This window comes from Ixodes scapularis, unplaced genomic scaffold (assembly GCF_016920785.2).
Source record: "Ixodes scapularis isolate PalLabHiFi unplaced genomic scaffold, ASM1692078v2 ptg001547l_1___fragment_1__unscaffolded, whole genome shotgun sequence".
Classification (NCBI taxonomy): Eukaryota; Metazoa; Arthropoda; class Arachnida; order Ixodida; family Ixodidae; genus Ixodes; species Ixodes scapularis.
Window position 1 is genome coordinate 750,492 of NW_024610163.1, and position 14,105 is coordinate 764,596.

Here is a 14,105-nt window from a genome sequence, read left to right on the forward strand (position 1 = left end):
GCTAGCAATTTGAACAACACCAATTTTCGGAGTGAGGAAATTGTGCTCTATATCGTCAGAACTTTTTTCACATATGTTGCTGTCATATTCCAGCTGTGCGCGCACATCTGTGATACTCGAAATTTCATAAAAGTTCCAGAAACTAGATACGCAATTTGCTATGAATGTGTCCAAAGCACCCAAGACGTTCTCATCAGAAAAAAAAGCATTTCGCGACGATCACATGACGTGATGAGTTTAGACAGCGATAGCTGTGCTGCTTATTCTTCGATATGACGATGACGATCGATATACAATGCGGCGATCATGCCTCATACGGTGATCTGATATTAGAATGGCGTTGCGTTGATTTAGCGTCAATACGTCGCTGATTAATAAATAAATTACTTCAAGGTCATGGTGTGTTTTCCCGCCAAATTTAACGGGGAAACCAAATTTTGGCATAGTTCACGTGAGGACAATTTTTTCGGCTAAATATAGCGGGGATACTGAATTGCAGAATAGGTCTTGTGGCGTCAATTTTTATGCTAAATTTGGCGGGGAAAGTTTTTGTTTACGATAACGCAGTCAAAATACCGAAGATCTAGGCACTAAAAGCTCACGCTGTGAAAAAAAAAATGCTTGGGGAGAAGCACGTTTTCTGCTTAAGTTTTCGCTTTTACTGATTTTTGTTAAAATTTCGATACCCGTTCCCATTTACGAAAATGTGTACCTCTTTATGGCGGACGACAGATCCGTACCGGCTTCCAGTATTCAGGTACCGGCGACTCCCAACTTATACCGGGTCGTGGTACACGTCTACGGGTCACCGGTTATCGAATGCGGGGCATGCTGCATAGGATGTCGACTGCCGACATGGGTTTGCTGGTCGTGCGGCAAATCAGTTAATGGCTGCCGACACGCCGGTAGGATGCTATCGGACACAGATCACATCGCCAGGCTACGAGTACTCTCGTAATGGTAACGGTATTGTAATGATGGTCACCAATACCCCACATCGTTGCCCTGCAAGTTATGTACATAAAACAATAGGCTGTATCGGCAGGCCGTTTTATACGAGTATATCGGGAAACCGTTTCAGAAAAAACAGACGGTGATCCCGCTGCGGATATCACACATTCCATGATTATGTTCCCGCATGGGCTCTTGAGAATACCGATTTTCATAAGAATAAAAAAAATATTTCTACAGGGTGAGACCGCAAGGGCCCAAGTAGCACAAAGTGGACTTTCAAAGATAGGCCGACGTGGGTCCCACGTCGGTTAATCAAATCGGGCCGAAGCGGGGCTTGCTTAGTCTGCTCACCTGGGCTGCCTGGGTAGACCTATAAGGGGCCTACCTTGGCAACCCACATGGACTCCACTCACGGGACCCAGAGCGTGTCTACCTTAGACAGGTAATCGTTATGCTTACCCATTTAGAACCGGCTAGGGACACTCAAATTTAGAACATATATTCACAAATATTTATTTTGGAGGGTCAGCGCTTGCATGAGAAGAACTACAGATCACGAAAGCCGCCTACAACGCTCGCCCCTCTAGTGGTGCATCAATTTAAAAAAAAAAAATCAAACACACAGCTGAAAAAAGAGGCTACTGCATTGCACCCATGTTTGCTTGACAGAGTAGTACAGAAGGCGCTCTCCGACGCCCCAACACACTCCCCGCTCAATTGTTGAAAGAGAATGTGGGTTAAAGGCGGGCCCAATACCAGCTGAGACACTCACTCCCCCCCCCCCCCCATTCCCCTCTTCCGTCTCTTACGCCGCCGCCGCAAGACGCCAAACGGAGCCCCCGAGCGCACGGAGGAGCATGCGTCCGAACTGGATCGAACGCCCGCCAAGACCACTCGAAAACGTCCTCCACGAGTTCGTAAAACTCCTTCATAAACGTCTTCGTATTCGAGTAGAAAAGTAATGCGCGAGAATAAACAGACGTGTCGCGGCACCCTGCCTTTCATAGCACGTGACGCCCCACGGTGTTGAGAAGGAACCGCCTCTTACCGCGTGGAGAAATGCGGTTGCACTTTCCAAGCTCTTATTCCGCAAGAACGCGAAGTTGGAAAACATTTGTCCCCAGCACCTGGAAACTACAAGACACCTGACACACTTATGAGAACATGGGATGTGGTGTAACTATTCCTATAATTGTCACAATTTGGTGATCGGAGTACTTGCCAGCGAAAGAGGCGGGTCTTTTTGGGAAGGATGTTGGACGTCACATCCTAATAAAAGTCCGCCGAAAGCCCGGACAACCAAGGGAGACCAGGGTTTCTTCATTGTCATTATTTGTGTGCTGGTGTCGGGGTGCTCTCACTAGCGAATTGTTCCGAAACCCGTGCAGCTTGTACCGACAACAGGTCGTGGATCTGTTGTTTTGAATGCGTCAGCATTAGTGCTCTGGCACAACAGTTGAGAAGTAATTGTGCTTACATTTCTCTTATGTTCGAATAACCTGTCGTTAACGCATTTCGAGGTTTGTCCCACGCACATGATCTCGCATGCTAACGGTATTTCATACACCACACAGGCTGGCTTGTTGGTATATTTAGGATGCACTGAGAAATAGAAAAGTTAACTCTGTTTGAGACGTTCCCTTCTAGGTCTGTTCCTTCGAACAAAAGTATTTTTACTTTTTTTCTGCACCGCAGACGTAGGTGTTAAACGACATGATTCTATCGTAGACTGGTTCTGCGCTTTTCGAAAATAGCAGTTCGGTAAAGAGTAACCATGTTCTGTTCGGTGCTCTTCACGCTAATTCGAGTGATGACAACGAAGTAACTGCAAAATGTACAAATAACAATAAAAAAACTAGCGGGAAAAAACGAACAACAAAGTGGGGCGGGGAGGGGGTGGGGGGGAGGGAGGTCCGGGGTTGCCGTTGTAAGAGCCATCGCTTGGAAGCGTCGGGCAGTTATTTGTCTGGTGCCATACTATGAATCGTCTTTATGCCGCAACGCGTCTCAGGTTACTAGTTTTGCCCTACCACAGTGGAATCCCGAGAGCAGTCGCTCGGCAGCTCAAACACGGACACCGGAGACTTCGAGTCCCAAATCTGCGAGCTCTCGCCATCTGCCAGCGGAAGGGGCTATTGGTTCATATACTACTTAGCAAGCCCACGAAAGCACTGCAAAAGCTTCGCAATGAAGAAAAAGAAAAACACTTTTTGTTATTAGTTATCGGTCAGAAAACTTTGACGGACATCTCAAATACGTCAAACATGTTTGGTGGTTGCGTCAAGACACTTCAGAAATCTAGGTAGGCTCCATAGACGGAGTTTAAATAGGCTCGTTCCACTAGAGTGACGAACGCCAATTTTTGTCAGGCGACAAAGTAAAGCTGTGTGTTGTTGATTTTGTCCAACTGTAGCAACGAATATGGCCGACAAAAACCGACAAACGATCGACGACACTGCAGTTGTTTGTCGTCTGACTGGCACCTCTGACGCGGGAGCAGCAGTCGCACCAGCGAACAGCACTCACCGATGAACCCGTCCTCCAGATTTAAAAGCTGGGCAATTAGTCAGTAACGGTTCATGGTGATTCAAAAGAGCACACGCAGCACCCTCACCGCTTTCGTGCGTCGGCCCTCTTGTGCTCCTCGTTCTTTACTTCGTTTGCATTTGTCTGCTACCGCAATTTGAGCTCGCTAGGCGTGTCGGCCCGGCCCGTGTCGCGAAAGGTGCAATAGCAACTGCCGCGGAGTCGAGTGAGACGCAGACGTATTGGGTTCGAGTCGGCAAGTGAAGTGACTTTATTCAGGCCGGTGATAATATAGGCTAGCACGGAGGAGCAAAAGAGTGAGGGGGCGCTACTTGCGACCTCCACATCTCCCCTTCAGGGAAAAGAAACAAACTTGTTGTCTTTATAAATTAAGTTTCTTGGGCGTCTAGATGCGTCGCCCGAAGCGAGAAACTCTGCCCTGTTGCTGAGGGCACACTGGTGTCTGCGGCGAGGGCACCCCGTGGCGTTCTGATGCTGTGCCCAGCACCGGGGATTTCGCCAGAGACCGCGGAGACCCAGTGAAGAATTGTAGGGGTTGTGGAGGCGGCGAAGTAGCATGACGAGGCACTGCAGGCAGGGTCGATGCAGCTGGAGTGTCGCAGACCGGCGGCCTGGCAGACTCCACTGCAGGCTGAGGTGGTGTAAATAGAACCAGATGACGACGGTTCCGCTCAAGTATGCCTGTGGGAGTCTGTACAACGTACGAGCGAGGTAGTCTTGCTGGCCCCAGGACTAGAGCAGCTTCAGGTACTTCTGCGAGCCAAACATCTTTGCCTGGAGACAGCGGAGAGAGTGGACGTGCGGCGTGGCGCCTGTTGTAGGCCTGCGCCTGTCGGCGTCGAGGAGACGAGTCTCGCTCGTAGAAGAATGTCCTTGGATGCGATCGAGGGGTCAAAGCCTCCTCAAGCTTGGGCACGGTGGTCTGCAGTCTTCTCCCCATCAAAAGTTGCGCTGGGCTCCATTCACTTACTCCCGGGGTGTCGCGATAGACGAGCAGGGCCAGGTAGGGATCCCTCGTCTTGGCCAGCAGGTCCTTCACTGTCCGCACCATGCGTTCAGCCTCTCTGTTTGCCTGCGGGTACCGGGGGCTGCTGGTTACGTGATGGAAGCCGAAAAAAGCAGCGAAGGAGGCGAAGTGCCTTGAGGAAATCTGTGGCCCATTGTCGGAGACGACGACAGTGGGAATGCCAACGCGTGCAAACATGCTCTTCATTTCTGCAATAACAGCCAAGGAAGACGCCGACGACAGGGTAATTACCTCCGGGTAGCGCGAAAAGTAATCTACCGTGAGGAGGTAGTGACGTCCACCTTGTTCAAACAAATCAGCCTCCCCCCCCCCCCCCCCCCCCCCCGAAACCAGGGCCTGCTCGGAGTCTGGGAGCCCATGAGCGGCCCGTGGCGCTGTAGCCGGCACCATGACAGAACAGCACACGACAAAACAGCACGACGACAAAACAGCACGCGTCAAAATAGCACGCGACAAACAGAACAGCGTCAAAACGGCACAGCGACAGAAGAGCACGTGCCAAAACAGCGCGGCGTCAAAACAGCACAGCGTCAGAACAGCACAGCGTCAAAACAGGACATTGACAAATAGAGCTCGGGTTTGGCGTTTTCGGTTTTAATTATTTTGAAATTCGGCGTACATTTTTGGGTTTTTATTTCAAGCAGAAGTTTTCGGTTTATTGCTGAGTATATTTGTAAACTCATAAACTTTTTAGTTCTTTTCGGTTTATTGACGAAAACCAGTATACTGACGAAAATGCAATATTTAAAGGCGTTTGTTTAAAATGAATAGTGAGTGAACCAGGTACTGAATTTCTTATTTCTTGCTGTCTGTGGCAGCCGACGCGAATTGTTCTGCAAGACGCACTGGGGCCCTATCGTGATCTGACATAATCGTCGTGGGCTCGTATTTGTACACAGGACGAACATGAGCTTTACTACCACTTCGGTTGGAGAGAGAAATACCAAAATCCAAACAATTGCAAGCATTGTACTCAATGCGTCTTTGCCCCACTTTCACGACTGCGAGAGGTGGCATTCGCGCAATCCAAGAAACGACAATAAGTCAATCGTATGTATGCCCTCTTCTGGTAGACGGAAGCTATGGGTGTAAAAAAATGTGCGACATTTACGGATGCCCATCAATTTTATTGTTCAGTTCACGATTAAACTCTCTTCTTTGAAGAAACAATTCTACACACAAATCCCCTTTCAGCTGAAAACCCCACATTTCGTCCAGAAGACCATTGCGTCGTTTCAACTTTGGTTAAAAGTTGAACCGATCTCGGAGACAGGCTCAAAACTGCGGAAGGAAGTGGTCATACGGTCAGTAATGAAGCACATTCCCCCACCCACCCCTCCAAACGCCCTCGAAAATACTGACCTTTTTCAGTTAAAACCGAATTTTTAAAGAGATTTAGTCGCACTTTTATCGGTTTTATCGGTTTCAGCCGAAAACGCTGAACCCTAAATATAGCGATGGAGTTAAAAAATGCATGTCTCCAAGTAGGCACTGTAAAAGAATGGAGGGCCTAGGCCAATTCCTCGAAGGTCATCTCGTCGACGGCCAATTTGTCGAGTCCGTTCTCATGGGAGCACGTTGGGAGTGGGGAGTATACTCGATCCGTACATGAACGCTCCCTGGGCAGTACCGAAGCCCCCGCTGGTGCGTATTCTGACTATTTCTCGAGCAATTCTGCTAATATTGACGCTCAAGTTTGCTGGTGATGTCGTCTATAATAAATAAATAAATCGCACGACAATGTGTTATTGTTAGTTGTTAAAAATAAAACAGAAAGTGTGTGCGACAACGGTTGGCTTAGCCCACACTGTACGGCAACAGCACTGAGGCTGTGGCATATTTCTGCTTCACCGGTTTCCAGTCGATCGAAGCCTTCGTCGGAAATAATCTGTGAATTTAACTCAAAACAACTTCTCGCCTGCAAGCTGCAGCCACGTGTTTCCGGGACATTTTTTTTCACGGCGAATGAACCCCGCAGAATCGTTGCCCATGGTACACCTTGAAGTCGCTCGACATTAAAGAGACCATATCTTCCCTGTTCTATCAAGGCATCTGTAATCGGCGCATCTCCTGCTTTTTTGGGGAGCCGTTCTACGCTTAGGTGGTAATTACGAAACGACGAGTACTACAGAAGCTCACCGGACCGCCGCCAACCAGACGGTTCATAACTTCAACTTATGGATTTTTTTCCCAATAACTTTTCATCTTTCGTTAACTAAAAAAAAAAATATATATATATACCAGACAACGCGCTTAACATCGACGCCAAGATACGACCTCTAACCACCCAATCTCTTCAGAGATCAGCGTAGTTAAGTAGTAGTAACTACTGCTAACTTCGTTTGTTTTTAGCAGTAACAGCAGCACCAGTCGGGACACTGACTTAACAATTAAATATGCAATAAATTCCTTTATAACCTAGCGGCAATAAATGAAAGGGTTAAGGAGGATCGAATATATTCGCCCAGAGAGAGGTGAAGAGCGCGCTCGAAGTTGCTACATGCCTGCTGTTTTGTCGCTGTGCTGTTTGCCGCCGGGCTGTTTTGGCACCTGCGCTTCTGTCGCTGTGCTGTTTTGAGGTTGTGCTGTTTTGTCGCGTGCTATTTTGACGCCTGCTGTTTTGTCGCCGTGCTGTTTTGACGCTGTGCTGTTTTGACGCGTGCTGTTTTGGCCGTGCTGTTTTGTCGCGTGCTGTTTTTTCGTGTGCTGTTCTGTCGCGTTCCCGCTGTAGCCGTGTCTGAGTGCAGGTCTAACAGCCGGCCACCAGCTGTTCCAGTTGCGAGTTCAGTGTCGGCCACCACACGGACTCGCACGCCCGTGCCTTGCAACTACCAATTCCCTAGTGGCCCTCGTGCAGTCTGGTCAGCATGTCACGTCGGAGCACCGCAGCACCAGGATCCGGTTGTTGTAGAGCAGCAGCCTCTCGTAGACTGTGATGGTCCTCCTCGTGCTCTAGAAGCAACGTAGATGGGCAGGAACTTGCGACGCTCGCCGCGGCCACATACGCTCGCAGTGACGAGCCAGATCCATGCAGGTTCCGTCTTCCTCCTGGTGTTTGCGCAGTTGCTCAAGACCCAGAGCAGTGACGTCTCGCAATCCCCTCACGATGTTGTTTACGAAGCGCTCTACATCGAGGGAGTCGACTTCCAGACTGGCAACCTGCGTAGTAGCTGGAGCCCAGAAGAGGATATCGGCGGTGGCGTTAAGCTTCCCAGGGACGTAGAGTACCCGGAACTGGAAGCGAGGGAGCCTCATCCGCAGCCGTTGAATTCTTGGAGGGACGAGGTCTAACTCGGCGTTGCCCAGAAGTGTGACTAGAGGCCTGTGATCATTCTGGACGTCGAACTGGATACCCCGGACGAACTCTTCGAATCGTGTGGGTGGCTGGAGGCAGCGATGGGCCGAATCCAGGACACTCTTCAAGCGGCGATCGTCACGGTCCAAGAGTACGTGACGCCTCGAGGCCTCGCCTGCTCGCCCCAGAAGTCAGAGCTCCTCCTTCTCAAACTGGTGCGAGCTAAACAGCTCCTTTCAGATATCGAGCTGTACTCGCGTGGAGTCCGAACTCCGGCGGTTGAGAGCAGCCGGGTTTTTTGGGCTTCGCATCGAAGTGGACGGCAACAACTACGAGACGATCAACTCGCTCAAAGCTACGGCCTACCAGATCACACGACTCATGTAGCGCATCTCCGGCCGTAAATTTGGCATGAGAGAAAGTAACCTGGTGCGACTGGTCCGTGCCTTCGTCGTCAGCAAGCTGGCATACGTGCTGCCGTTCCTTCGTCTCGGGTTAGCAGGGAAGACCAAGCTCGACTGTCTTATTCGCAAGTCGTACAAGAGTGCGCTGGGCCTGCCCGACTCCACTTCGAACAACCGTTTCGCGGTCCACGGCCTTCACAACACGGTGGATGAGATCGTGGAAGCTGAACGCCTATCTCAAACGGAACGTCTCACGAGAAGTGCGACAGGTCGCCATATTCTCCGCAGCCTTGGCATTCGCTACGACAGTCAGACTGGGCCCAAGTGCGCCGTTCCCACGCAGGTCCGGACCGCACTCCTGATCCAGCTCATTCCGAAGCACATGCACCCTGTCGCTGTCGCGGTCGGGCAGTGAGCGGACAGAGACCAGCCCGTGAGTGTGTCAGTACCCACTGGCGAGCCCAGGCGAGCCCACGTTTATTCGTGTCTCAAGCGCCCCCCGTCTCCCGTGCGGTGGCGCCCTCTCGCGGCTGCTCGCCTAACCCTCCGACACCCCCCCCCCCTTTCTTTAACTTGAAGTCTTACAAGTCCAGGCGCGCTGGTCGTCTCACTTGTCGTCCGCTGCGCGTCTGCCTCGGTTTGGGTGTCGGGTAAGTTGGCCCATTGATGCTTGGCTCGTCAACAGAGGCTGGTTGCCGAGCTGCTTGTTCTTCTGTAGGCTGTCTTTCCGGCTGTAGGTGCCTCTGCGTGCGTCTTGAAATGCCGGACGCTGTCTCCACCACATATGATCGAAGTTCTGCGGCAGCGTGCCGTACTCTCCCATGTGTGGCTGCTCCGGTAACAATCTTGACTCTGGTGTCTGGCTGTATAGGCCCGTAGTCGGCAGCTCGGTGACACTTGTTGTACTGTTGTGCTTGGAGCCTCCTATATTGTGCGTTGCGTGTTCTAAAGTCTTCGCAGTTCCAGTGCGGCCGTAGTGACCCTGGGGCTGCAGGCACGCTCGTCTTTACCTTGCGTCCCATGATGAGCTCAACTGGGCTGTACCCCTCCTTCCCTGGAGTCGCTCGATGTGCAAGAAGTGCTTGCTGTACATCGGGAGACTTCCAAAGAAGCTGCTTTGCTGTCTGCACTGTTCTCTCTGCTGCTCCGTTGCTTTGTGGATAGTAGGGGCTGGAAGTGATGTGTTTGATGCTCCAGTCCCTGGTAAAAGATTTGAATTCAGCAGATGCAAACTGTGGTCCGTTGTCGGATCGGATGACATCCGGCGTTCCGAAACGAGCAAACATTGGTCGCAGAGCCTCGGTGACGTCTTTTGTGGTCGTTGTCCTCAACTTGACCAACTCGAAGAATCCAGAAAAGTAGTCGACAACGACCGGGTAGTTGTCGCCTTCAAGCGAGAAGAAATCCATGCCGATCACTTCCCATGGCCTCTCGGGAAGAGGCGTTTGCAGGAGAGGGGCTACTCCTGGTTTGCGTTCCTTTCGACAAGTGGGGCATCGGCGAACAAAGTCCTCAATGTGAACGCCAATGTTTGGCCACCAAACCGCTTCTCTGGCTCGGGCTCTACACCTGGCTACGCCTTGATGCCCGGTGTGGATGTTGTCTAGGACTTCGTTGCGAAGGGCTGGGGGTACAACCAGTCGGTTGCCCTTGAACAGAAGTCCTTGCACTATTGAGAGTTCGCCCGCTATTTCGCAGTATCGCCGCACTTCTGGTGGTGGAGCTTTCATGCTCGGCCAGCCCGTAGAGCAGTACTCCCTGACTCGAGACGTGACTGGATCCTTCCCGATTTCATCTTTGATCCGTGAGAGCATGTCTCTTGATGCAGGTAACAGTTCCACTGTGAGAACTTCATACTCCCGGACGGCTTCCTCCAGGTCGGCAGCTTCCTTTTCTCCTGCTCCAGTTAGTGGCTTACGTGACAGCACATCTGCCGTGTGGATCTCCTTTCCCGGGATGTGGGAGATCGTGAAGTCATACTCGAGTAGTCGCATGCGGAAACGTTGCAGACGAGGACTCAGTTCATCTAGACGCTTCGTGGTGAGTAGTGGCACAAAAGGCTTGTGGTCAGTCTCAATATGAAATTGGAGCCCTGTGCGGAAGTGGCCACTGGCCCACGTGATGGCCAGTGCTTCCTTCTCAATCTGGGCATAGCATTGCTCAGTTTCCGTGAGTGCCTTGGATGCATTGGCAACTGGTCGTCGCTTGCCTTGGGACTCCTGCAGGAGCACAGCCCCAATCCATAAGATGAGGCATCGACCGAGAGCGTCAATGCTCTCTTTTGTTGTACATTGCCAATGCCGGGGTTGTGATGAGAGCTGCCTTGGTCTGCTCGAAGGCTTGGTGCTGAGCCTCTCCCCAGTACCAGACTGCATCATGACGAAGTAGGTCTCTCAGTGGCTCAGTTCGCTCAGCAAGTCCGGGTAGAAACTTCGCCAAATGGTTGATCATTCCCAAGTAAGACCTGACTTCTGAAACGTCTTGTGGTGGCCCCATCTTCTTGATGGCACTGAGCTTTGCTGGGTCAGCTTTGATGCCTTGCGACGAGACGATGTGGCCCAGAAACTTCACTTCCTTTTTGCGGAAAGCACATTTGTCTGAATTTAGCGTTATCCCCGCCTCTCGCAGACGATGGAGCGCTTGCCTTAGGTTGCGGTCATGTTCATCTGCCGTGCTGCCGAACACGATGATGTCGTCCTGCAGACACACCTGCCCTTGAAGTCCCTCGAGCACTCGTAGCATTTCTCGCTGGAAAACCTCGGGTGCCGTCGATATCCCGAACGGTAGCCGCAAGAATTGAAAACGTCCAAACGGAGTCAAGAATGTTGTATATTCCTGGGATTTCTTGGACAATGGTGTCTGCCAGTAGCCTGCCCTTGCATCAAGCTTGTTGAACACTTGTGCACCAGCCAGCTTTGCTAGGCTCTCGTCCACAGATGGCATGAGCACTCTTTCTCGAACAATCTGCTTGATCAGTTCACCGTAGTCCACGCAGATGCGCAGTTCGCCGTTCTGCTTTTTTGCGACCACCATTTGTGCACACCATTCCGTCGCTTTGTCGACTTTGACGATAACCCCTAGATCTTGCATGCGCTGTAGTTCTCTTTCTACGTCGGGTAGAAGTGGGATTGGTACTCTTCTCGGATATGTCACAGCATGGGGTTTAGCTCCTCGAACAAGCACTACCCTGTATGCGGCCTCCATGAGCCCTAGTCCCGAAAGAAGCTCTGGGTAGCTCTCGAGAATTCTGCGTGCTTCAGTGTCTTCATTCTCTGGTGCCGTGGTGACTTCCTGAAGATACCTAAGGACCTGCAGCGCTTTGATAGCTGGACGTCCCAGGAGGGCCTCGCGGAGGCCGCTGACGACGTAGACAACCTCTTGTGCCGAGTCGTCATTCCACTTGATTGTGACGTCAGCTTGTCCCACTGTGTGGATCGGAGATTCACCTAGACCCAAAAGGCGCTCGTTGTTTTCTTTATCTCGCCCATTTTAGCCTGGTCGTAGAGATGCTGTGGGATAGCTGTGACATCTGCACCAGTGTCTATTTTAAACGTCACATCCGTTCCACTGACGTTGGCAGTGATCTTCCATGGTTCTGTGCTTCTTTCTTGCACGATTTCTCCCACGTAAACTTCTCCCACAGTCGCGCTGTGCTGGCGTTGACCTTTAGGCGTCCGGGTCTTGGGGAGTCGAGGCGACCTGCACACGACAGCGAAGTGTCCCTTTTTCCCGCAGTGGTTGCACCGTTTTTCCGCAGCTGGGCACTGCTTCCTAGAGTGCTGCTCTGCACTGCCGCACCCCTGGCACCCGCCTTGTCCGATTCTGCCAGACGCGTTTCCTTGGTTTTTTCGTGGTCTCGAATGTCGTATCTCGTCTAGGGCTGCATTCTGTTCAGCTTTCTCATGGAGCTCGCTTTGTTGATTCTTGACGATTTCTGAATTTCGGGCTTTCTGCCTAGCCGTCTGCAGCGTCAGCTGGGGGTCCAACTGTAGTTTCTCACTAAGTCCCACGTCCAGCAATCCCACGACCAGCCGGTCGCGTATGAGGTCGTCCTTGAGGGGACCGTACTCGCACGACTCCGCTAGTCTGTGTAGTCCGGTGATGAACTCGTCCACTGTCTCGTGAGGTTCCTGGCAGCGTCCATTGAACCTAGCTCGCTCGTAAATTGCGTTGGCCCGAGGCACAAAGTGCTTCTCGAATGCCGCGGTGACGGTTTCGTAGTTCTTGCCTTCGTCCTCAGTCAACTTCAAAGAACAAAGAACGTCCGCCCCTTCGCGGTCCATGGCGTAGAGAAACGTGTTTACTTGCGTTTCTTGAGAGCGGAGATGCAACTCGGTGATTATCCTGTAGCGTTGCCATCTCGTGAACCACGTCTTCCACGTGTGCGGCTGGCGAAAGTCGAACTTTACCGGCAGCTGTGTTGAAATCGGGTTGAAGTAGCTGTAGCTGCTTCCCGCCTGAACCGCTGCCTCTTGGTCCGCCATGTTGGACCGGCGTTGTTGCGCCGTTGTGCGCGTCCGCTGCTCTCACTGCTGGTTCGGTTGCGCGTGCCGTGCCCGCTACTGTTGCTCTTAGCGCTGATTCACTGCTGCCCGCCTAGGGTCACCATTTCTCTTGATCCCACCGCTGCCACCATGTCGCGGTCGGGCAGTGAACGGACAGAGACCAGCCTGTGAGTGTGTCAGTACTGTCTGGCGAGCCCAGGCGAGCCCGCGTTTATTCGTCTCTCAAGCGCCCCCCGTCTCCCGTGCGGTGGCTCCCTCTTTCGGCCGCTCGCCTAGCCCTCCGACACACCTGATACTCCACGAGGGACGCAGGAGTGCGCATGTTCGGGCTCTACGCTCCCTCCTCAGCAAGGAACAGGACGTCTACTACGTAGATGCAGCCGGCTACGGCACCGGCAAGATGGTATCTGCTGTATTCAATGCCGGGGGGTCCCTCGTCGCGAGCTGGAGCATTGACACTACGGACCCGGGAACGGCAGAAGAGGTGGCCATCGCCCTCACTCTCCAAACGCACAAGGCACGCTTCGTTGTGAGCCATTCACAACGGGCCATCCGAGATTTTGCCAAGGGTCGTGTATTGCCACAAACAGCCAGAATTCTGCGCGGGGTCGCTCGCACGACGTCTCCCATCAAGGTGATCTGGACCCCAGCTCACTCGTCTCTTCCCGGTAACGGGGAGGCTCACAGCGCAGCCCGAGGATTGATTGGCCGGGCTGGCCTAACACTGGACCCCTCCACCACGTCGTTGGCGGGGAGAGACGGGCTGGTCACTTTCCGGGACGTCCTCGACTACTACGCGGGCGATCGCGCTCGCTAGCCGCCGGCGCACGCCACGCTGGACAAGGCATCGCTTGCAACGCCTGCAGACGAACCCCTACCCGAACCCTTACACGCTCCACAAGTGATACCCGGACCGCTACTATCCCAAATGTAAGCTCTGTGGAGCAAGGGCGAACCTGCGGCACATGCTGTGGGAGTGCGCACGACTCGATCGATCGAAGTATCCCAAGATCTCCGCAGTCACCAGTCAAGACGACTGGGACGCTCTCCTCAAGGCCGCCTCACGGGAGGTCCAAGAAGCCATTGTCCGATGGTCCGAGGACGCCGCCAAGATCGAGGGGATCGAAGCCGCCGTCTGAGAAAGACGACCGGAGAAGGCGACCCCTCGCGGGACAGCTGACATCGATCGCCGAACACTCCATCTGGGCAAATACAGATTTATTCCTTCCTTTCTTCTACGTTCCTGGTGTCGTAACAAACCTGATGCCTCGAGCCCTTGGTTTACTTGTTCGCTTCGTTTTCTTTCCAATTTAAAAAACGACCCTTCTATACAGCCAAATCTGTGAACACGCTAGAATCTTGGTCACGATACA

General features: G+C 52.3%; 1 protein-coding gene across 1 annotated transcript; it reads left to right on the top strand.

The window, feature by feature from the left end:
* The first annotated feature begins 8,234 nt into the window (after positions 1-8,234).
* LOC120850035 lies at positions 8,235-13,845 on the top strand. The gene is made up of 2 exons (XM_040222372.1): positions 8,235-8,630; positions 13,037-13,845. The coding sequence occupies exons 1-2, from the start codon at positions 8,235-8,237 to the stop codon at positions 13,547-13,549; spliced, it is 909 nt and encodes a 302-aa protein (XP_040078306.1). The 3' UTR covers positions 13,550-13,845.
* Positions 13,846-14,105: the final 260 nt, after the last annotated feature.